The 24,742-nt window shown below is 31.2% G+C and overlaps 3 protein-coding genes and 5 long non-coding RNA genes across 9 annotated transcripts; 5 read left to right on the forward strand and 3 right to left on the reverse strand.

Annotated features, from left to right (window-relative positions):
- Window positions 1-82: 82 nt before the first annotated feature.
- LOC107363663 (uncharacterized) lies at window positions 83-2,512 on the forward strand. The gene has a single exon (XM_015930928.3). It carries the CDS (start codon window positions 313-315, stop codon window positions 1,948-1,950), a length of 1,638 nt encoding a protein of 545 aa, XP_015786414.1. The 5' UTR covers window positions 83-312; the 3' UTR covers window positions 1,951-2,512.
- Window positions 2,513-2,682: 170 nt separating this feature from the next.
- On the forward strand, window positions 2,683-4,791 carry LOC112539456 (uncharacterized). The gene is made up of 6 exons (XM_089267400.1): window positions 2,683-2,708; window positions 3,196-3,272; window positions 3,377-3,490; window positions 3,571-4,075; window positions 4,156-4,489; window positions 4,550-4,791. The coding sequence occupies exons 1-6, from the start codon at window positions 2,683-2,685 to the stop codon at window positions 4,655-4,657; spliced, it is 1,164 nt and encodes a 387-aa protein (XP_089123526.1). The 3' UTR covers window positions 4,658-4,791.
- Window positions 4,792-5,075: 284 nt separating this feature from the next.
- LOC107363673 (large ribosomal subunit protein bL19m) lies at window positions 5,076-6,238 on the reverse strand. Its single transcript, XM_015930940.3, has 2 exons — window positions 5,901-6,238; window positions 5,076-5,803 (listed from the first exon to the last, which is right to left on the reverse strand). The coding sequence occupies exons 1-2, from the start codon at window positions 6,226-6,228 to the stop codon at window positions 5,139-5,141; spliced, it is 993 nt and encodes a 330-aa protein (XP_015786426.1). The 5' UTR covers window positions 6,229-6,238; the 3' UTR covers window positions 5,076-5,138.
- Window positions 6,239-7,660: 1,422 nt separating this feature from the next.
- Window positions 7,661-8,306, forward strand: LOC149093948 (uncharacterized). The gene is made up of 3 exons (XR_016198240.1): window positions 7,661-7,754; window positions 7,893-7,989; window positions 8,101-8,306. It is a non-coding gene; the product is annotated as an uncharacterized LOC149093948 (long non-coding RNA).
- Window positions 8,307-9,705: 1,399 nt separating this feature from the next.
- On the forward strand, window positions 9,706-10,350 carry LOC149093949 (uncharacterized). Its single transcript, XR_016198241.1, has 3 exons — window positions 9,706-9,799; window positions 9,939-10,038; window positions 10,155-10,350. It is a non-coding gene; the product is annotated as an uncharacterized LOC149093949 (long non-coding RNA).
- Window positions 10,351-14,301: 3,951 nt separating this feature from the next.
- Window positions 14,302-14,941, reverse strand: LOC107360455 (uncharacterized). The gene is made up of 3 exons (XR_001568297.3): window positions 14,818-14,941; window positions 14,575-14,683; window positions 14,302-14,475 (listed from the first exon to the last, which is right to left on the reverse strand). It is a non-coding gene; the product is annotated as an uncharacterized LOC107360455 (long non-coding RNA).
- Window positions 14,942-18,841: 3,900 nt separating this feature from the next.
- LOC112539087 (uncharacterized) lies at window positions 18,842-19,878 on the forward strand. The gene is made up of 2 exons (XR_003082675.2): window positions 18,842-19,041; window positions 19,187-19,878. It is a non-coding gene; the product is annotated as an uncharacterized LOC112539087 (long non-coding RNA).
- Window positions 19,879-21,142: 1,264 nt separating this feature from the next.
- LOC107370201 (uncharacterized) lies at window positions 21,143-23,292 on the reverse strand. 2 transcript variants are annotated; one of them, XR_001570566.3, is made up of 3 exons: window positions 22,580-23,292; window positions 21,903-22,483; window positions 21,143-21,739 (listed from the first exon to the last, which is right to left on the reverse strand). It is a non-coding gene; the product is annotated as an uncharacterized LOC107370201 (long non-coding RNA). The 2 variants fall into 2 exon arrangements; XR_001570568.3 differs by having other exon boundaries at window positions 21,842-22,483.
- Window positions 23,293-24,742: the final 1,450 nt, after the last annotated feature.

Genomic DNA, 24,742 nt, shown 5'->3' on the forward strand with positions numbered 1-24,742 from the left:
AAAATTCAGTTCAATTTGAAATTAAAAGATATTTTAGTTTGCTGTCAGAATAACTTTTGTAGCTATTTTTCGGTAAAAAGTAGGAAGGAAAACTAAGAAAGTCTTATATTCCTCTGGATATCTACTTATTATCTTTCTTCCATCTCTTTCAAATAGAGATGTTATTTTAATTTTTGTTGTCATTTTTTGTTTTTCAATTTTCCTTAATTACTAGTTTTGTTTATTTTATTTATTGTTCTCAATTTGCAAGGTAGATATAGTCCTCTACCAATCTAGCAAAACCTGTTCTGATTTCAGTGATGCTGGGTAAATATGAATGATGACAAGGAATGTAAGGATACATGTAATGAAAACAATGTAATTCTCAATAGTAAAGCAGCCAATGCTTCATCGTCATCAAATGGACCTCCATCTGATTCCCTTCATCCACACCAATTATCGGGACCCAATCATAATCATCATCACCAAACTCAATATCATCATCAAGATTCTGGGAACAACTTAAACTCTTCCAATGGTAGCTCTATTAATTTGAAAAACGGTGGTCCAGGTTCTGGGTTTAATAATAACAATAATAACGCACTAAACAACAATTTCAATTCTGACGTATGTCGAGATTTCTTACGTAATGTTTGCCGACGAGGTAATGGATGTCGATACCGACATCCAGAAGGGACTGAAGCTGAAGAATTGGGGAAAAAGGTTGATTTAATATTTTGTCATGATTTTCAAAACAAAGAATGTCGCCGGTTGAACTGTCGTTTTATTCATTGTACAAAACAAGAAGAGGAAATTTATCGCATCAGTGGCAAGCTACCTTCTCATCTGATCGAGAAACTATTGTCCAATAAACAGTCATCTGGCTCGTTTCATTCGTTGAATCAATCGCACCAAGTTGATTTGAAATCAGCTGTCTGTGATACAAATGGATTGGTTTCTAATTCATCTTTAGCTTCTTCTCTCGCCTCTTCCCTTGTTTCATCACTTGCTTCATCTTTATCATCATCGTTAGCCTCATCCGTTGCTTCCTCCGTTGCCTCCTCTGTAGCTTCATCCTTTTCTACCTCGATACCTGTCTGCAAAGACAACCTCAAAGGAGATTGTCGTCGAGGTGTGAGATGCAAATTTCGTCACATCTCTCAAGCTGAATATGATCTTGAGTTACGAACCAATGCTGCAGCTGCTAATGCTGCTAACGCTATCCAGCATATTAGAACTCCGTCTCTAGACAGAAATCACCATGCATCAGGTGTTTTGTTGGACGGGCCAACATCATATCAAGTTGGATTAGCCCCACCTGAGCCTAAAAGGCGAGCTTATGATGCATCCCTTGGTTTTGGTACTCAACCATTTACCTTGTCACCACAACGCGCGCCCTCACATGTCGGTCTCTCCCAGGTTCACTCAATTAGTGATTTTGAATTTACTTCAAAACAAACATCTCTCCCACCGTTAACTCAATCAACTTCTAATTTAGTTTCCTATTCGCAATCCAGTCAACTTCCCAACCAAGCTCTGTATAGTAATTCCCGTTTCTTAGAAGATGAAAATTGCGCACTTCGACGTCGTGTTGATGAATTAAAAAAACAAGTGGCCGATTTGATGGCCACAAATGAATTTCTACTGGAACAAAATGCTCAGCTACGTACAATGGGCAAATCAGCCCACCAACCTACCCCACCTCAATCAGGACCAGCGTCAATACCACCTCCACTCGGGCCACCGCCAATTATCAAACCTGAACTCATCTCTAGTTCAAGATCTGGAGAAATACCGGCGGCCCTTGCTGCCACTCTAAATTCTCAATCTGGAATTCCTGTATCATCAATGGCTGCTCTGTCAACAAGCGTTATCAGTACTTCAACAACTCCCTTGGTTAGCTATCCTATCATGACTGCAGCCATTCAGTCGTTACGTCCTCCTATTATTCCTCATTCACTTAGCCACTAGAAGAAACTAGAAAAATTTTGCAATTTAACAAATCGGACAATTTAAATATGTATTCAATACTTACAGTATACACATCAAAATAACTTAATTCAACTTGCTTTGCACTCTGTGAACAAAAACAACTTTAAAGAAAGATACAATAATCATATTTATTAATCCATATTCATATAAATATTTATATATATTATCCTCCTGGTAGTGAGAAAATATATATTCATTTAATATAAAATATCATTCAATGGTCCATTCAAAATATCTGTACACTATTATAAATATACAAACACATTTACATATATATTTACATCAAAGTGATTAGATTACGCGATTTTAATCGAAGCTGCAATGTTACAGAATCGACACCAATTAACAATTCTCAATTCTAAAGCAATCATGTTATTTATTTATTTCTAATTAATCCTTGCACCAACATTTTTCATGTGTACACTTGATTTTTTGATTCTTTTACCCCTTTATTCATTGTTTCTCAATCAAATTTTTGTTTTTTAGCAATCTTGGAATGATAAAAATCTAAAAAATTAAATAAGGAAATGATAATTGAAAACTTTCACGATACTTTTTCTTGACTTATGTTTACATGCTGATTTTTAAGATTATTATTGAATCGAGTTGAATGGGAGTTTCGAGCATTAAATCATTAACGCAAATGCCACATTGATTTTATTTTGGTCAATGTAATCTACATCAATTATCCCAGTGATAAACTTGTTCTAAATGTATGGCCATGAGAGCATTTCAATGTGAGAATGAATCGGATGCTCCAACAGATGCATAAAACTTTCTGAAGTCAAGCTAATCAAATGGTATCTCCTAAGTTTTACCAACAATCTTTAACAAACACATTTTCATACAGATTATTTAACTCTGAAGTAAATCAATCAGCACAATCAGCGAATGCATCATCATCAAGAGTAGCATCTTTATCAACAACGATTACAACTACAATGCAACTGCAGTAGCATCACCAATACATGGACTTAGGGATGTTTTCAAACAATTTAATCGAGCGGGCTATCAAAGGGTTGATGAACTAGATAAAAGAGGGTGCTAATATCTATTGTTTACATGTTAGTCTATTAATTAAAAGTGTGAAAAGTGCCTTAATTAAATATGCCAAAATTAACATCTCGTAAGTATTACCAACAGTATCTAACAAACGCATTTTCGCAGATTATTAGACTCCATTTATTACGTTTTCTCATTTTTTAGTTCAACTTAACCATCAAGTGAATGTAATAATACGGACAATCGTGAATCTGCGATCAAAATCAATCAAAACGGTGATAAAAGAGTCAAAAATTTAGGTAAAGATAAAAAATTACTGTTTCTTTTGTCATTTTTGATGAATGAGTTTGAGTTTCCTTATTTTAGGACATTTTAATATTAAAAATAATCTTTTCTTCTTCAGTTTCAACAGAGCCATGGTCGACAAATTCATCACATAATTGTGATGATAATCAAAGAAATAATCTATCAGCGGCTCTTCCAACTCAGATTCAATTAAAGAAAGTAAACTCTTCCAGTAAGTTTTAGTTTAAAAGAGTATTTCCTTCATTATGAAAGTCAATTGAATTTTCTCACACTGTCATCTTTTGTCAACAGGAACTGAGTCACGCGAATCATCTTCAAATTTCAATGATTCAAGTAAACATGAGATTGTTGTTGGTCGATTGAATAATAATGAGTCAGTTCTGACTGCATCAAATGCTATTCAATCTAATCTTTCAGCCCGATCTTTAACAAAACCAATAAGAAAGGAGAAGAAAGATGAAGTAAATCAATCAGCACAATCAGCGAATGCATCATCAACATCAGTAGCATCTTCATCAACAACGATTACAACTACAATAGCAACTACAGTAGCATCACCAATTCAATCAGCAACAGCAAAATCATCTGAGATAACAACAGTCAATTCAAGTAGCAAACTTAACCCACGGACTGTTAATGAAAACAAGCATGCTCGCAGTCCAGAGAGGAAAAAGATGCCAAAAGCTCAAGACTTTGATCTTGTATCATCGGCATTTCCTCCGCTTCCGAGCTCAGAAGTAGATGCTCCAGCAGACGCACACAACTTTCCCAAGTTAGGTTCATCAAATGGCATCTCGTAAGTATTACCAAAAGTATCTGAAAACGTATTTTCACACAGTATTTAACTCTAATTATAACGTTTTCTCATTCTTATAGTTCAACTTCACCATCAAGTGAATGTAATAATACGGACAATCGTGAATCTGTGATCAAAATTACTTTAAATTCAAATTCCAATGGATCATTAGCCGACATAGTTCGAGGAACTGTCTCTAAGACAGGAAAGTCTCTTCGTACAATCAGTCAAACTGGTCGGACGAGTTCAACATCATCGGGTGATAAAAACAGTAGTAATAGTAATTGTAATAATATCAATTATATTGGTGGTAGTAGTAGCAGTACTTTTGTTAATAACCCTACTCTTGCCTCAAACAAACACAGTAACAAACATTCCAGTGATATAATGAAAGTTAACCTTAACTGCAAAATGGTAATAATAATAATGATTACAAGATGAACCGAAATATTGATATAGCGACTTCTATTAAAGGTGATAATCAGGATGGTGTTATTGTTATTGATGATAAAGAAGTTGCCAAAGCCAGTATTGCCGAAAGTCCTTCTGTTGAATCTTTTCCATCCTCGTCTCCAGCATTAACTAATGAAGCCAGTATTTCCTAGTCTCGAAAATATTTCCAATTCAACAACTACGATGACTAAAGTTCTGTGCTATCTTAAGTTTCCGCCAAATGACTTCAATTTCAGAGACAAAGAAGCCTGCGATTTGTTCGACTCGACTGACGACGTATCATTGCGAGTTACACTTAATGGAGGTTTACCTGTTGAGGATAAATCAAACAGTCATCATCATTCTTTCTTTATTTTTTGTGAAACAATGCTTTTTTCTTGTTGACGAATGACGACCATTTTGAATATTTTTCAAGCAACTTTAACGGTGATCTTTTAAAAGTTGTTGACAATTTAAAACGATCCAAGTATCATTTGAAACTATTACAATCTCCAGTGATTAAAGAAAATCTGAGCAAGTATATTTGGTAAAGAGATCAATTAATGCATTTTGTCACTCAAATTTTTTACTTAAACACAATTTATAAATATACACACTATTTCTACAATATCTATCTTTTTATCATTTTGGCTCTTCTAGCCTTCTTTTTAATTTCACTTGTTGACTTTTCGTAATCCGAAAGCTTGTTCCAAATAGGTAGTTGGGCATCTTCTGGTATATGAGAACGATACTCCTTCATTAAATCAAATTGTTCATATTCGTTGTGATGTCTGTTATGAACAGAACGTTTGTAATAATATTCCCAAACACCACGCATTTTCTCAATTCCATAAGTTTGATGTTGATATCGAATTTTGAACCAATCTATAGACCAAGGTAGAGGAAGCATTTTAACTTTGATTGGATTCACTGGCACTGGAGCACCTTCTTTTCTCAATTCTGGTTCCATATCCAAAGGAAAAGTAGAATATTGAGGTTCTGCATCTCTCAAGTATCTTAAATCTTGGTCTAATCGCTTCTCCAATTTTATCACTTCGATACTACGAATAGTTGGGTTATAAAGATCATATCTAATTTCAATACCCTCACGATCGACAATATTTCTTAAAGTAAAACATGAATTGAGGCCAGTGCCTTCTCTAAAAATGCAGATACCAAGAAAACGAGATATTTTGCCAGCAGCATTAGGGTCAGAGACCGTAACAGCAAGAATTGAACCCACATAAAATTCCGGGATATCGATATTGTTTCTTCTTTGTAACATATCATTATGCTCTATAATTAAAGAGGTGAAAGAAAATTTCAAAAGATTTAGCATTAAAACAATGTCTAGTTTTCATCTCTATTTATGTCAATTGATTTTGATACTCACCTAAAACAGTTTTAATTTTATTTCGGTGTTCAGGCTTGGTAGAAGGAAGAAATTCAGGATATTTTAGTCTCATTGACTCCAACTCTTCAGGAATTAATTTTTGACTGAGTGGTATTTGTCTTTTATCATCTGGTGTAGAGGTATAAGTGAATGAAAACCCTTTTCCCTTGTCAATACCTTTTCCTCCTTTGTAAATCCAGGATCTTGATGCGGACCGTAATTGACAGTAAAGAGGCACATTGTAAGAATGAATTAATTTAATTACTCGAGGTAAAACCATCTCAATAGAACAAAAAAAAGAGTCTTCAAAATTAAAAACAAAACACATGAAAAACCAGAGCTAGCTCGTAAAATAGATTAATCGCTATTTTCACAGCAGATTTTTTAATTTCATAATTTATAATATTATGTACATTGTACTGTTTCTTGACTTTTCACATTTCAATTTAATTCATAATGACGTTCAAATTTTGTCTCGATAATTTTTACCACCTCACCAGGCCTCCGAATCCCCCTCACAGTTCGAGGAAAAAAATATTCAATTTCATAGGTTTATAAATTACTCAATAGAGGACACTAATATAGTCATTAAGGGAATCAAAGTTGATTTTTTCATTTTTATGTTCAATGTTTAGAGTTGGAAATAACACGAAAAAAAGTTATTAAATATATATTGGTATCGAATTAGTAGCTATCGATAATTTTTTGAAGATTTTACCCTCATTTCCATAAGCTAATGCTAAACGACACTTTTTTACTTAGGGTCACCAACGACACAAACCCTGTAATCGGCAAATCATATCTATGATGCTAATGAATTATCACAACTTATTAATGCATTTCAGTGTTCACGATAAAACTGAATACAGTCTAAACAAAATATTAACATAAACAAACTGAATCAATATGAGTCTTTTAATAAAACAATAACGAACGAGACAAATACGAAGTTTGAATTGTATCTCGTCTTCTAATAGTTTGGCTCAATTTTGATTTTCAATTTATTGTGTGAACATTTTCACACCAATTGACTCAAAGTGAATACACAATCTATTTTGATGCAAATATATTTGGTTGAAAAATAATCATTGACCGTGATATATTTTGATAGATAAAAGATTGATTTGAGAGAAGCAATGAAATGAAAAGAGGCAAAAATGAAGAATCACAAGTAACTGTAAACGCAAAGAGTAAAGTACTGTAAAGTCTGTACTAAAAAGCACCAGACAAATCTAAATAGTTAGAATTTCCGTTTCCGAGTTTCAAAGTTATTTGTCTAATTAACTATTTATGCTGGTTATTCAGCCGTTTTCATGAGTCAAACTATCAATTTTAGTCAGAAATCAATCTGATCAAACACTGCGTATAGTAGACTCGTTTGTCTGATACAAGCCAATGACATTAAATTGCATGATCGTATATTTGATACACATGAGGAATATTTCATCGAATATATTAATATCTTGACTTTTTACATCGCAATTCAATTCGATATAATTGAATTTATTCATTTTAAATTCCATCAGACAAAGAAGTCTAATAACGCGTCAATTACTGATTACTAGAGGAAAAGGAAACTCTAACTATTTAGATTTGTCTGATGCAAATCAATGACATTGCATAGCGAGATTATATAATTAACAAAAACTTAAATGTCTCGTATAATTTAGATCGAGAATGCTTTATTTGTTGCAAGCTGGTGACTATTAATCATTTGGGTATATAAAGCTAATTCAGAATCATTCGGCTATCAATTGTTACAATTCTTACATAAGTTACATTCACCATACAGTTTACATTGTCACCATGAAATCTATTTCTATGTATCTTATTTTCATCTTGTTGGGCATTCTAGTGAGTATCTTTTTCATTGATATGAATTATTTGCATTTTATTGTTAGCCCTTAAAGGGATGAAATATTAATAGCAACCAAATGTGATAAACGCTGTTGAATTTTTAAATCATGGCTTAATTTTACTTTGCCTTTGCAGGTTTGTCCATCTTTGTGTCTTGCACAAGGTCTTTTCAAAGACTTCACATTCTGCACCACCAATGACAATTGTACTCTTCCTCAGAAATGCTTGCGTCGTATGTATCTTGACTTTTTACATTGCGATTCAATTCGATGCAATTCAATTTATTCAGTTTTTTATTGTATTCTCTCACTCATTTTTCTATTTTATATTCATTTTCTTTCAGCTATCGGGCAACCATCTGGTATTTGTTTGGCAATACCTGGTCAATGAAAAGGATGGCTTTATGCTTCGATTACCTTTTACTGGAACTTCTCAGCGAAAACTGTCGATGATTTTTCATGTTTATGTTGAATCAACATGCTAAAAATAATCAATTAGAAACTAAGATCTAAAAATAATAAATAAAACCGATATGATTTTACTTTGAAACTTTGATACTGTCATCTTCATTCTTTATTGAATCTCTCCACTATCATCCCTAGCAGCCAGTGTCCCTCGATAATTTTACTACGGTCACACTTATCAAAACCGAAATTTGCCTTATGAGTTTTATCCTGCATTTTATTCAATTCCTCAAGTGTTAACTGATTGTCCAGTGAAAATAGTCAATTTTCCAGATTAATAAATTATTCAATAGAGGGCGCTAGCATAATCATTAAGTGGATAAAAGTTGATTTTATGATTTGTTCAATGTTATTAGAGTTTGAAATAACACGAAAAAAGTTATTTAATAATATTGGTATCAAAAAGCAGTTATCGATAATTTTTAGAATATTTTACCCTCATTTATTCATCTCTATTGCTAAACGACACTTTGTTTATTTAGGTTTATCCAGCAAATCAGCAACACAGACCATGTAATCGACAAATTATAACAAGGATACTAATGTAACAATACGCTAATGCATTTCAGTGTTCACGATAAAACTGAATACAGTCTAAACAAAATATTAACATAAACAAACTGAATCAATATGAGTCTTTTAATAAAACAATAACGAACGAGACAAATACGAAGTTTGAATTGTATCTCGTCTTCTAATAGTTTGGCTCAATTTTGATTTTCAATTTATTGTGTGAACATTTTCACACCAATTGACTCAAAGTGAATACACAATCTATTTTGATGCAAATATATTTGGTTGAAAAATAATCATTGACCGTGATATATTTTGATAGATAAAAGATTGATCTGAGAGAAGCAATGAAATGAAAAGAGGCAAAAATGAAGAATCACAAGTAACTGTAAACGCAAAGAGTAAAGTGCTAAAAAGCATCAGACATATCAGAATAGTTAGAATTTCCGTTTCCAAGTTTCAAAGTTACCTGGCATTTGTCTAAGCAACTATTTATGCTGGTTATCCACCCATTTTCATGAGTCAAACTGTCAATTATAGTCAGAAATCAATCTGATTAAACACTGCGTCTATTAGACTCGTTTGTCTGATACTATTAATGACATTAAATTGCATGATCATATACTTGATACACATGAGGAATATTTCATCGAATATATCTTGACTTTTTACATTTCAATTCAATTCGATATAATTGAATTTATTTATTTTAAATTCCATCAGACAAAGAAGTCTACTAACGCGTCAACTACTACTAATTACTAACGGAAAAAGAAACTCTGACTATTTAGATATGCAAATCAATGACATTGTATAGCATGACTCTATGGTTGACAAGAAACTTAAATGTCTCGTATTGAATTAGAATGTTTTATTTGTTGCTAGCTGGTGACTATGAATCATTTGTTTACTTAGTATTGACTACAAGGGTATATGAAGCGCATTCAGAATCATTTGGCTATCAGTTGTTACAATTCTTACACAAGTTACATTCAACGTACAGTATACATTGTCATCATGAAATATATTTCTATGTATCTTATTTTCATCTTGATGAGCATTCTAGTGAGTATCTTATTCATCAATGTGAATTATTTGCATTCTATTGTTAGCCCTTAAAGGGATGAAATATTAATAGTTAGTGAATTGTGATAAACGCTGTTAAATTTTTAAATCATATCTTAATTCTACTCTGCCTTTACAGGTTCCCTCATCTTTGAGTCTTGCACAAAAATACGAAGACTGGGCATTAAGGTCATGCAGACGCGATAGTGATTGTAAACCTGAAGAGAAATGTTCACGTAGTATGTATCTTGCCTTTTTACTTTCGCTTCAATTCGATAAAATTTAATTTGTTCAGTTTTGTATTTTATTACTCATTTTTCTATTTTATTTTCATTTTGTTTCAACTATCGAACAGCAACATTTTTTTGTGAAGATAAATAGTGAAAATCAAGAGGATGGCGCTACCCCTTGGATTTCCTTTTACAGGAACTTTTCGGTGAAAACTATCGATGATTTTCCATGTCTTTGTTGAATGAACATGCTATCAGCTAATCAATTAGATACTAAGAACTAAGAATAATAAAATAAACGAATATGATTTTACTTCAAAACTTTGATTCTGTAATCGTCATTCTTTATCGAAATCCGAAATCATCCCTAGCAGCCAGTGTCCCTCGATAATTTTGCTACAGTAATACTTATCACGACCGAATTTCGCCTCATAAATTTTTACCGCCTGGCCAGTTCCTCCGGATCGTCTCTCAGTTGATGACAGTCGATGAAATCATTACTACGATTCATGTTTGTATAAATTTCGTCTAAGCTTTTCTGCTGTAAATATACAAGGTGGTATCGACTTCTCCATCGGTATTAATTTCTGACTTCTTTCAGTGTTCAGGATAAAACTGAATACACTCTAAACGAAATATTAGCATAAACAACAAACTAAATCAATGTGAGTTTTTTAATAAAACAATAGCGAGCGAAACAAATAGAAAGTTTGAATTGTATCTCGTCTTCTAGTTTGGCTCAATTTTTATTTTCAATTTATTGTGTGAATATTTTCACACCAATTGACTCAAAGTGAATACACAATCTATTTTGATGCAAATATATTTGGTTGAAAAATAATCATTGACCGTGATATATTTTGATAGATAAAAGATTGATTTGAGAGAAGCAATGAAATGAAAAGAGGCAAAAATGAAGAATCACAAGTAACTGTAACTGTTTATGTCAAAAGCTAATACTGGCAACTGTAAGATGTTACACTGGGAATAACATGTCAAATCATTGAAGATGAAGGAAGAAGAAGAAGAAAAGCAAAGATGAGGATGAAAAATGAAAAAGTAAAAAAGTGTAAAGAAAAGGAAACGAAAATAAGTAAAACGAAAGCGACTTTTACGGTTCATTTGGTTCAAGGGAAACTGTCGATGGAGAAACCTGTGAGACTCTTTCATTTCTTCAAGTTGTTTCCATATAATTCATGAAATATCTTCAAATCGAATTTTTCATTCCAAAAAATTGAGGCAAATCAGAAAAAGGGTCAACATTTGACTCATATTGAAATCTTGAAAGAAAATCTACCTCTTGGTGAACCCACATTTGTCAGGTGAAAGTATTGGATTCAAAAAATTGTCAGATAGTTTGTTTTACTTGTGATTAATGGTATTGACTTTTCAGTTTTTTAACTTCGATTTTTTCCTCTCTCAAATTATTGATATTTGATTGTTCAGTCCCAATCAATATTCAATACAAACCCACTAGTCATGTATGGTAATTGCGTTTAGAGCATTCAATATCTTCTTGGAGACTTCATATTATAAGATCAAGAAAATATTAATAGATGGAATCGAAATTATGCTAAAAATCAGATCGAAGTTATCAATGAAAATTATTTGATAAGCTGAGTGTATCTGAGAAGCACTCTTATTTCAATGAGTCTCAATTTTCAATGGACTTACCTTTGATGGGGATTTGACCAGATTGAAGGTAGAAATGGTCATTTCATTGTTAAATCCTAGTTTTGAGATTCATTTTTCTTTCCATTTCCATCATAATCATCGTTACAATCATCACAGTTCTCATCTAATCTGATCTCATTTTATTCCCATTCTTACCTTTTGCTTATGGAAAAAGTAACAAAATATTTTCTCGACTTTTTTTCAATGTTACGTTTTTCTTCCCTTTTCACTTGTGTTTATCTGATTGTCCTTCTCATAATCCTAGAGGCCATTTCATTTCTTATCTGTTCTCTCTCTCTTTCCCTGTTCATTCTGAGCGAAAAGATGAAGGAGATTGAAGATGGATGAAGACTGTGAAATTGGATTCTGTGAAATCAATTGAAGGTTCAGGTAATTTGGTTTTTTGCTGCTTCTTCTTCAAACTCAATCTTCCTCCTCTTTTCACTCCTTACACAGTAACTCGTATTTTTTCACTTTACTTTTTTTCCAGTTGACACATTCAAAGATCTATTTACCATTGCAAGTAAAAACAGCAGCAAAATCACTGATTGTACATTGATTTATACATCAGCGACACTTTTAGATTATATGAATTTTTCAGTGAAATTCAGTTTGAAAGGGCAAAGAGAGATAAAAGAAACAATTTAAGGCAACAAAATTGAAACAAGGAACCTTATTACTTTTGATGATGATTACCTTTTTCCCTGTGAAAACAATGTTCATGGAGAATCGATTACTGTCTTTAAGACAATCAGGAAGGATATATGGTTAAAAATTGATTACTTTTCATTAACAAAGCCATTTTTATCTTCAACATCTCATTTCAATTCTCTTGCTGAATCTAATTCAATTATCGATTCAACCAGCAATGAGAAACAGTGAACACAACTTGCAAGATGAAACATTGTTAATGATGATGATAATTTGAATAAAGGCACAGCTAATAAGATCAATAGGTTTGATCGTTTAAACTTGCCTAATAAATTATCCAAGTGATTCAAATCAATAATCATAATTGCTGTCAGTAATCAACTGAGAATCGTTGGCTTTTCAGAGAAATGATTATTTCAAATCATCTCTTCAAATGTAAATGTTGAGCTTACATTTTACAATCATAATTGACATTTAATCGCTGTTTACTGAATTCAATGTTTAATTTTACTGTAAATATCAATATTTTCCAGTCAACTCATGTTGGCAAGAAAATATGTTTCATGTTATTTCAAATTCATTTTCAGAGTTTGTTTTACTTTTGACTTTTTTTTCTTCTTCTCTGATCGATTTTTCAACCTTTTTTTTCTTGCAACTTGAAAACTTCTCGACTTGAAGATGTTTGAACAAGCAAAAGGACCAAATTTAAAAGTCGAAATAAAAAAAACAAAAGAATATCAATCAAAGTATTTCTGTGTTTTTTTGCTTTACCAAATGATTGGTTGACTTTTCCTTTGCCATCGACAGCAAACATGTTTACATTTATCAACTTGTAATAATGATGCTTGTTTTTGTTTCTCTGTCCTGATTCTCATACCACTTTGACAGATAAATTGTGAAGATAAATCACCAGCATTTGAGTTTTTTAAGAAAAATATGTTTAGAAATAAGATAAATTAAACTTTAAACAGCAAATCTTTTCTCATTTCTTTTCACTGTTTCTCACAATTTTTTTCATTCCAATATTTTAACCAACAAACGAAAATTCAAACGTTATTTGACTTTTAAATGTGCTTTCTATCAAAATGGCTATAACCTTACCTTGTTGACCACAGTCTGTCTCATTTCAATGTCCAACTATCACAACTAAATGGCCGTATTCAATAACATGCATTAGATGATCAACAATTTTGTTGCTCATTTAAATTCACATTTCATTGCATTTACAATACTCTGGTGCTTGCTTAGTATATAATCGTAATATCAGCTAATCTTATTATTATTAATAGAAACACTTTTTCATCCAAAATTTGTAACTGATTCCTTAAGCGTTCACTAATTGTCGAGTAAAAAAGTTAATTTTCAATTTTCTAGGTTCATAAATTACTCAGTAGAGAGCACTAGTGTAGTCATTAAGGGAATCAAAGTTGATTTTTGATTTTTATGCTTGTTTAATGTTTCGAGTTGGAAATAACACGAAAAAAAGTTATTGAATGTATATTGGTATCGAATAAGCAGTCATCGATAATTTTTGTCCTTTCCTTTTGTAATTACCTTTCATCTGATTTTGAAAATTCAAACACTTGAGGAATCGAATAAAATGTAGAATCAAAATACTCCAAAAGCTTAAGAAAATTCAGACAAACACCGGTCTTAACACTCATTTTCTAGACATTCAGAAATTAATACTGATAGAGGAGTCGATAGCGCCTTGAATATTTACACAAAAGCCTAGACGAAGCAATTCAGAAAAACATGAATCGTAGTAATGATTTGCTCGACTGTCTGGATCTGAGAGCCGATTAGGAAGAAATGTCCAGTGTGTCAAAATTCATGAGGCAAAATTTGGTCGCGATAAGTTTCACCGTAGCAAAATTATCGAGGGACACTGGCTGTTAGGGATGATAGCGGAGATTTCGATAAAGATTGAAGATGACAGTATCAAAGTTTCAAAGTAAAATCATATCTGTTTTATTTATTATTCTTAGATCTTAGTACATGAATTATCAACGATAGTTCTCCCTGAAAAGTTCCTGTAAAAGGAAATCAAAGAATAAAGCCATCCTATTGATTTTCAAAAACCTGGGCGAAGCGCACAAAGACCAACGGGACTCGATCCAACTGAAACAAAATAAATATAAAATAGAAAAATGAATAAGAGAATACAATGCAAAAAAATAAATTGAATTGTATCGCAATGTAAAAAGTCAAGATACATACTATTTGCACAAAACGTAGGATAAGGACAATCTCCATCGTTTTGGCAGACTCCAAGGTCTGCGTCACTCAATACTTTGGGAGTTACTGCAAGACACAAAGGTGGACAAACCTGCAAAAGTAAAATTAAGTCATGATTTAAAAATTTAACAGCGTGTATCACAATTTATTAACAATCAATATTTCATCCCTTTAAGGGCTAACAATAAAATGCAAATAATTCATATCAATGAAAAAGATACTCACTAGAATGGCCATCAAGATGAAAATAAGATACATAGAAATAGATTTCATGATGACAATGAGTACTGTATGTTGAATGTAACTTGTTCAAGAATTGTAACAATTGATAGCCAAATGATTCTGAATTAGCTTTATATACCCTTAGTCAAGATTAAGTAAACAAAGATTTGACTCATTGTCACCAGCTCGCAACAAAGAAAACATTCTCGATCTAGATTAAACGAGACATTTTTAAATAGTTTTAGTTTCCATTTCCGAATAGGTGTTGTGCTGGTTAGTTCAATGCCATTTGTCATTTCTAGCAATTATGCATCCTGGTTATTCAGAAGTATCCACGAGCCAGACTGTGGATGGTTGTAAACACATCTGAAAAAGCTGATGTATTGATTTACTTGATTCAATCATTCAATCAATTAATCAAGCTATGCAAAATTATTCAAATGATTCAATGAAATTCATTGTCATTCTTTTAATTAATTCTATTCTGAAAATGGTGTGAAAAATTCGTTTTGCTCATGAAATGAATTGAAGATTCTTGAGAATGACTATTAATAATTTCTTGACATTTGACTTTTAGGATTTCAATATTGTGACTTGATATTTTTTAAATCACGACAGTAAAAGCAATGAGTGCGCTAAGTCCACTCAATATTTAGTCTTATTTCAAATGGTCAAGTGCTATACTCCAATTTTCTAGCGGTTTTTGACTTGACCTTTTGGTTTACTCTTGAATAATATTTTTTAAGCATTTTCATAAAACAATAAGACAACCTCAATTTAGGAAAAAATTCAAGTAATTTACGTTTCTTTCAATTATATCTTTCATCTTCATTTAAACTTGCAAGACTGGACAATTGATTAACAAAATGGCAAAGTTTGAATTGGAAAAGTTAATAAAATAAAAGACTGTTAAATGGTGAAACAATTAAGATTGATTCACTGAAACCAAGAAACCAACCAAACTAAGCGAAAAGAGAAGCATGAAAGTTAATGAAAAAACATGATAAGAAAGGTGATTTTCTGAGTTTCAGTTTATTCCAAGTTAATGGCAAGATAAAGATCAGATACTTTGAATAACAAGGTAAATGAACAGTTCAAGTCGCAAATGATAATATTTATGTTGATTCCCTAGTCAATTAGGTAAACAAAACAAATGAGTTGGATGAGATGAAACGATATCATAACACAGTAAAAGTATGGAGTGAGAGAAACTGAAAAGATCAACAAAAAATATCTCAACTTGAGTTGCATCAATTTACTTTTTATCTTCATCATTGTCTTCCTTTTACCTGATCATGAGGTGAAAAGGATTTCTTCAGATTCAATAAAGGTTAAGTAGCAATGGTTTTGCCATAGAAACCCAATGTAACCCAAAATGAAACATAAATGTTTCCTCAGTCTTTCAATCTCAATCTTTACCTTCTTTTCCCATCTTTTTCATCTTTTCCTTCCCTTGATCCGTTTACCTTTCAATCATCTCTTTACGACAATCGTTTTTATTCACAATAAAAGATGAAATAAATGGTGTTACCTTTGAAGGGAAAACCGAGAAAAATGAAACAATGAAAACGTCTGTTCAAGGTTTAATGATAATACAAAAAAAGCAAGATGCTAATATCAGTTTAAAGTATCTAATAGAGCCTTTCATCGGACATTAATCAACATTTATCTGCATCGTTATCATCATGTTGAACCTTTTTCATTTGAATGAAAAAAATATTTGACTCACATTGTAAACAAAACCAGAATTGATGCAAAAACTTGATTTATCGCTTTTTTCATCACATTTCACTTGTTATGAGAAACACCTTGATTTATCCTTATCATTGAATAACAAAAGTTTTACATTCAATAGACAATCAAGTTATTATTGAGTTTTCATCTTTATTCAGCAAAAGTTCCTTTTTTCACCTTTTACTCAATATTTTTTGATTTATTGTTAATGTGGATGAAAATAGTTCATAAAGATTGCACCCAGAATATGTTTGAATTGAATGCCGATTCGGAAAGGATCGATGAAGCTTGTCAATGCTTTTTGTAGCATCATTCATTGTCTTGATCTTGCTTTATTGACATGAATCAATCAAATGTCTAGTTCATTTACTGTCAAGAATAGATCATGACAGGTTGAATCTTGTTATGCTTTGTTTGTTGAAGGTAAACTACTTTCAATAATCACACATTTGTTTTCATTTTTTAACGAAACATTGCCTTTTGGTTTCATTTTAGCACTTGATTCCATGTCAGTGGAATCGTTGGTCAATATTCAAAATCAAAGTCAGATTTGTTTTTTTAACCGATCACTGGTTCAAAATCAGTGTCCTTTGCCTTTCTTATCAAAAATTGAATATCCAAGTCTTTCATGTTTACCACAGTAAAACTCGACAATTGAAATCGTTTATTGATTATTTTTTGAATCTTTTCTGCACAAGATTGATTAAAATCTTTATTACAGTTACTATTGAAACCTGAGTTTCCACCTTCCTGACACTTGTTTAATTTGTCTCATTTAGACTCAATTACAGCAGACTTTGTCATTTATTGGTTCATTTTTGGTGCAACTTTGTGTTAAACTGTACATTTAACTTTTTTCATCTCATCACAAGCTGATTGAAGCTATCAAAATAAAGCTGTGCTTCAAGTTTCAATGTCATTAGAGAAAGAATTCCAGGTGAAAGTGTTATCAATATAACAATTGTTTGATCAGTTAACAGGTGAATAACATAAAGCAAATGGCATTTAATCCAGTAACATTCGAAGATCAAATTATTTCCAAATAACGTTGGTCAGAGTTGACTTAAATGCTAAAGTCAATGGTTAATCTGTTCATTACGATAAATTACGTCTTTAATTTCATGTTAAACTGAATAAATACTTGTAAATCCAATTACAAGCAACTTGTCTAATTCATTTATCCTAAAATATCATTCAACAGCCACTTAATTTGCCAAAGGAATCATTCTGGACCAAAATGACTCATTTCAAGTCTCAAATTAATCAAGACTCAGGTTCCAATAAGACTTCAACAGTCTCTTTGGAAGGTTAAAAATTGATTTAACTTTCGCTGAAAAGGTAAAAGGTTGATAATAGCGATTTCAATAAGTCTCTTTGCTCTTTTGAATTTTGATGTTGATCAACAGCTAAGCTGGACAATCCGTTTACAATGAGATTGACTCTAATTTTGTCAGATTGTCGTTTTGTTTGTTTGATTAATTTGATTATATTGAAGATATTATTTCCGGAAATCACTGAATACCATTTGGTTCAACTATCATCAATTAAGATTCTCCCTGTTGAGCAAGCAGAGATGATCCAATGGATAGGGAAAGCTTGAAATGTTGATAAATCATACAATGATGAATGTTGAGTAAAAAAAGATGAACAAAATGCAGGCAAAAGTTATACTCGTAGGCAGTGTAAATCAATCAATCAAAATGAAAACAGATTAAGTCAAATCTGATCAACAAAGTAATTGTCTTTTACAATTTGCATCCTTTTTTTTCATTCAAACAACGTTTCAGGTCAAGGCATACACTTAGTGTGTGAATGGTCAGAGATGTAGAGCAAAATGAAGTTTTATTTGTCCATTTAAAATGATGAAGGCAAAAATGTCAGATAATTTAATAATAGGAAAGTGAAAGAGGATGATGAAGATGATCTTCTCGATGATAAAATGAGATGCTCGCTGAGAAGACAAAGTGAAGGACTGTAATGACAGTGAATAATAAACTTTGTAAGGTAATAGTTGACATTGATTACCCTTAAGCAATGGTGAGGCTAAAGTATGAAGTTGAAGAGACGGTAAAAGGATGGAAATAAATGATAAATGAACCTTTCTCTTTCTCAAATTAATTGAAGATTCTTTGAACAGTTGACATTGATTACTCTCTGCTAACAGTCATTACATTTGTTGCAAATTAATTTCATTTTCAAATTGTAATATTAAAAGGAGATTTTTGTTTTTCGCTCCTTTTTTTGCTTTTGCCGCACATCAAATCAGATAGTATCGGATACAATCAGATATTGTCTGATTACTCATTAGTTTTTGTTGTTGTTTGGTTCAAGCCATTTTCATTGCTTTTTTTTACTTTTTACTTGTGTTTTACCCTAAATTAACCCAAAATTTGAAAGCTAAATGAGAGGATTGACAAAATAATAAAAGTTAGGAACCATTGGCAGGTTGTTATGAATATCCAATTACTCACAATGAATACATTTAAACAAGATGTAAGTAAGAAATGCCCAACTCGTAAACATCAACATGAACATAAACACTAACAATCTTATTCAATTTATTTCTTCTTTTTCCTCTCTTACTCTCTTTCTTTCCCTCTTTTCACTATCATTATCTCTTTCTCTCTCTTTTTTACAGCCTCGTAAACAATTTGTTGCTCTTCACCATTTTTATCCTCTCTGATTTGGCTGAGTTTTTATCTCTCTTCACTGTTAACTTCAAAGATGAGGATGATTGTGTGTAAGATGATCTCATGTTTTAAAGGAAAGGCTGATTTCTTAGGAAAAAGACAAAATCAACTATCGAAGGCAAAAGGACACGAAAAAAGCAAAGGATGATGAGAAAGATGAGGACGCATGATGAAGATGATAATGATGGACAATCTAAAATAGACCAAATACACGCAAGTAAACAAGCAAGCAAGCCAGGAAGAGAAAAGAGCTAAAAATAATCATAAAAATGACCCTTAACCTCGACTATTTAACCTTTTGTTTGATCGTTAAACTCAGTGGCAATTGTGATAAAGAGGCTGATCCAGTTTGGTCTGACGGTGCTAATAAACAATAAATATGTTGATGGCGATTCGTGGAAGGAAACACACAGCAAAACATTGGAAACACACAAAGCGCTCAACAAGCCCAACTAAGAATTGAACTGATGTTTATTGCAATCATAAAATTTGAACTAGTTTGTTGTTGCCAAAAAACAAATGATTATATTTCAAAGGAAAGTTTAGCAAAAGATTTGTAATTTATTTAATTACTATCAGATTGGTTTCACTCTAATTAGTGTATAATATATATTATACATTAAATAAGTTTACGATTCAATTTTACTTTTAGATGAGTTATTGCTATTTTTGATTTCATGAGAGTTGTAAACGCAAACAAAATGAAAACCTGATTATCAGTGAAAAAAAATAATCGCAAAAATACGTGTATTGGATAAATCCAGTGAAACAATTAACTAGTTGACTGGTAAAAGTAGGTTTGCGTTCATTTGATGATATTGCTTTTCTTGTTGTAAAAGCTTGTGCTCTGAGAATTGACAGTGAACATTTGATTCTTTGGGTTAATTGTTTTCTGGTTTCCCTGTAATATAAATACCAGTTAACCAGAAAAGATGAGAAAAAAGGTAAAACAAAATAAAGCAACAATTAATTTGATTGAAGTTGCAACTGAATTAAACCATTACAAATATAAACTGGTTACCCGAAAAAGCAAATGAAAACTATTGAGATTGAAGAGAGAGAAAAAAGAAAAGCTTTAATCGTGTTAACCTTTTCTTCTTCACCTTGATTGTTAACCTGATCTGATGAATTACGATGAAAATAGATTTATAAATCTATTGTTGTATTATTGATTCCTTATTCAAAGCTCTTTGATCAATGAACTTTTAAACCTATGAAAATGGAAACAACAACAGCCTTGTTTAACCATTAATAAAGCAATAGTTGCTCCAGAAAAAAAGGTCAATATCATTTTGAGGTATAAATTAACAGTTGAAAAGCAATTCATTATTATTAGCACCGATTCAAATTAAATTTATCCACATTAATACCAAACGCAACCAAACGTTACATTCAACAATTTACAATGACTATGGATCTAAGTTTGAATCACTTGATTGTTACAATTCATCTTTTCAACACTTCAAGTTGATCTACTGTTTAAAATGAATGCCTTACTCTATCATTTCACGCTTAACTCAGTTCATTTTATCGAATTTAAGTTCAGTAGTTTTCCTAATCCAAAGTTCATCAGAAATTGTTAGCTCAAAATTTGTAAATTCAATATAAATTCATATTCAACCATTTTCTTAGTTGGTTCAATTAAGCTTTTTAAATTGAAAATTTTAGCTTTCAATATCAAGTTTTACTAAAATGTTGATTAACTTGATTGAGTTTTAGTTTAAATAGCTTTATAAATTGTTGTTAATCTGAACTTTTCTGTTTAACTTCATCGATCAGCCAATATTTTGATTTGGGTTCAAATTGATTATCAAAGGTAAATCGATTGAAGCTTTTGTTTTTGCTTTCCATCTACATTAAAGTTGATAAAGGTTTTACCAGTCATTAAAATTAGATTATTGTAATTGATAATTATCGGTCTGTTTAATGAAATTATGATTGAAATTAATTTTCTCTATTCAATCTAAATGAAATATATGATGGTGAAGATGACGAGAAAAGATGATTAAGAATAGGAAAGAAGTAGAATGGAAGATATTTTGATTAGATTGTTGCATGATCACTACAGTAAGTAGCATGAAAAAGATTGACTAGAAATTGACTGTATAATAGGCAATTATATCATCGACTCAGGCTCAGGTAATCTTACCTGGTTCTGCAATCAGGCTAATATTAATATTCATAGTAAAACCTACATGACATTCAACATTCATTATTGTCAAGATGACTGATTATTTGTAATAATAGGGTGAGCTAAGAAAAGGTAATCCTTCAAGTAAACTGGACAATGAACACTTGGAGTATAATCGGAAAATGGTGGCTAATTATTAATCGCTTTTGTTATGAAAATATTGAGATTGGCCAGATTTTGTTTCCATGTTAAATTGAAAAGCGTAAAGTTGGCAAAGATTGATTACGATTGATCGTGAAAGGTAAATGCTAAAGCTATGCTCTTCACCTCCATAGCGTCCATTTATTTAATTATCAGCATATTGATTAACCTGGAAAAGATGAAGAAAATGTAAATTAATGCATGTTGAATGGTTAAATGGTTCAAATTCATTGGAACTTGTAAATCAGTTAAATTAAACTGAAAAGGTTACCAAACTTAACTGGTTCTTTCCTAGCCATTTAACGTTAAATCAACCTGTGAAATTATTTTACCATTGGAATTATTATTATCATTTGTTGTTGTGCACTGAGATGACAAATGAAGCATTTGATAAAGATTAAAGTTGATTGAGTTCATTTTAAACTAAATTGTTGAAAATGATGATTATCATTATTATTGGATTGTTTTTTAGCTGGTTTCAATTGATTGTCAAGTGAAGTGTAATTTAGAGAATGGAAAGGATCATGTTTGGTGTCAGAATGTAAAAAATGATCAACTCTGGTGATGCTGGTGATGGTGAGGAGGAGCAGGAATGGATGATAAATTTATACTGTATCAAAGTTGTTGTTCAAGATCTATTATCAACTTGAAAAACGGAGAAAACTTTTTATTGATTGTGACAGTGTTAAGCCTTCCAGATCAATTTGATATCTTGTCATAACTTATTCACAATCATGATGTTGAAGATGAAAATAAATGAGAAGATTGTAAGATGTTAGAGAAACCAAAAAGATGAGGATAAATTTTCTTCCATCCAATTGTATTCATATTTTTTCCTCTCTTTTCAACAGCATTCAAGACCAATCCCTTTTTTGTAAATTTTGATAATCCATTTATGCCTTTTTAAAGGAACCTGAAAAAGCATGAAAAAAGTATAAATTAATTTCAATAATCTTGTAAGGATAAACACTTGGAAAACTATAATATTATAAATCAATTAATAACTCACAAATTAACTAATTATTTGTTAACCAAAAACATACTTAACAACCATCGATTTGAAGCTCTACTTTCAACAAATCCTTAAAAGAAGTGGAAAGGCTTGTTAGTCCAAACAGAATGCAAATCCACAAGCGAAATAATATGATGTTGATAAGCCAAATTAAGCATTATTTGAATAACCAATTGCTTATTAACATCAAGATAAATTAACGATAAATTAACGATATAAATTGTTGTTTACAGTAAAATAGATTTTTACGTTGACTAAGCGATTGAAAAGTGAAGACTTGAAAAAATTTGTGCGTTGATGGCAAGTTAAAGATGAAAGTACACAATTATTTAAATTGTATTTTACTTGGAGCAATATTTAGCAACTATTTGATTACAGTTTAAACATTCTTAATGATAATTATTAACGTCGACAACACCTAAAACCAAAAGGTTAAATAAGAGTTGTTACGAGATGTCTTAAAACTGAGGTTGGGTTAACACGATAAACCCTTAAGGCAACCATGCTTTCTATCACACCTAAAAAACAGATTATATTTTAAGATGATGATGGTGGTGGTAAGATGACCATTTTTCACTTGTTTAATATACTTTTAAATATCAATTTTAATCCAGTTATAATTGGTGGTTTTAAACAATTATTGAAACAAAAAATCAATTACATAAAATATCTAGTTGAACATTAAGACGCATTACTTTACGATGAATCATTGTTATTTGCTTTGTTAAATAAGGGAAAATTGTTTAAGTTCAAACTGCTCCAAGGGGTTGGTTAAGAAAGCTAAAAATCTAATTGAAATGGCGTTTTTTGGTTTTTGTTTGTCTTCCAAGATAATGATTTAGAAAGTGAAATGATGAACTACATGAGCATGTTGATTGTTAATTTCACAGGGAAACAGAAAAAAGTAAAAAGAGATTTCAATAAGATTGACAAAGTCTGTGAACACAAATTATAAGTAGACATTGAAAAGAGTTGACTTGTCTCTTTCCATTTGATCATTGGTAACTTATTTCCATGATGTTTAGTTGACTGTAAAACTCACAATTCCAAGTTGCCCTGAGGTTAGATTAAATAGTAAACATGAGCAAAATTCAATATAAAATAAAGCAAAGACGGAGAGACTTTCTTCTGGTTAAACAGACGAGAGACAGAAGAGAAAGAATGAAAGGTGAGATTGGATTGGAGGGAAATACAAACATTGAATATGGTTTCTTCTTCTTCTTCTTTTTTTATATAAAACCAAATGCAATCAAATTTGGAACCATTTTCATCTGTTCCATGATTTGTTTACTCACAGAGAGATGAAGAACCGGAAATTGAAACTTGAAATGTTAACATTTTTCAATAATAAACTGATGATGAATAAAATATGATGCAAAATAATCAATTGAACCACTTTATTCAAACATTGAACCCAACATTGGGTTAACCAGAAAATCTTCACCAAAACCCATTTTCTCTCTCCCAATAACTCAACAATTGAAGTCAATAAACTCAATTAGATTAACTAATTTCATCTAACAATTTAAATTAACTCTTAATAATTAAAATGCAACACCTACATTGGACCAAAAACGATTTAATTATTGAATATAACCTAAAAAAATTGTATCACATCTATTATACATTGATTAACATCTGTTTGATGTGAATTTATTTTTGACCATTTTCAGATTACTTAATTATTTTTACCTTAATAAGAAATGCTTGTTGCTTTTTAATTGAATGCCAGCCATTAAATTGATTAGCTTGAGGTTCAAATTTGATATTAAACTTGATTTACTTTTATAATTAGCAAAATTGTTGTAAAAGCTGTTGGTTGACAGTTAAAGTGTATTAATTGTGTTCATTTTTTGATGCACACTTTTGTACCAATAAACGTATTCATTAAGCTTTATCATAATTATTTATTACCATTTATCGATATCAATCAGTTTTAATTAAAAGCAACTCTATTAACCTGAATTGGTGTGAAATGAGAGAAGCAAAGAAACAATATTTCTGATGATAAAGTTAATTAATAATAATCAAAAATCGGGAAAAGAGAGAAAATTGATTAACAGAAAAGGTGAATTGATTAATGTTGAACAGAACTGAATCAATTGATATCAACCTGGTAATTCAATCAATTTCAATCTCTTTGTAAATTGATTGAACATT

The sequence above is a fragment of the Tetranychus urticae genome, chromosome 2 (assembly GCF_039701765.1).
Source record: "Tetranychus urticae isolate SD_2017Ah chromosome 2, NJAU_TeUrti_SD_1.0, whole genome shotgun sequence".
NCBI lineage: Eukaryota > Metazoa > Arthropoda > Arachnida > Trombidiformes > Tetranychidae > Tetranychus > Tetranychus urticae.

Coding starts and splice junctions, on each gene's coding strand:
- LOC112539456 (XM_089267400.1), top strand. CDS start 2,683: ATGTATGGCCATGAGAGCATTTCAAT. Junction 3,273..3,376: donor TAAAAGAGTCAAAAATTTAG/GTAAAGATAAAA, acceptor TTTCTTCTTCAG/TTTCAACAGAGCCATGGTCG. Junction 4,490..4,549: donor TTAACCTTAACTGCAAAATG/GTAATAATAATA, acceptor CTTCTATTAAAG/GTGATAATCAGGATGGTGTT.
- LOC107363663 (XM_015930928.3), top strand. CDS start 313: ATGAATGATGACAAGGAATGTAAGGATACATGTAATGAAAACAATGTA.
- LOC107363673 (XM_015930940.3), bottom strand. CDS start 6,228: ATGTGTTTTGTTTTTAATTTTGAAGACTCTTTTTTTTGTTCTATTGAG. Junction 5,804..5,900: donor TAAAATTAAAACTGTTTTAG/GTGAGTATCAAA, acceptor CTTTAATTATAG/AGCATAATGATATGTTACAA.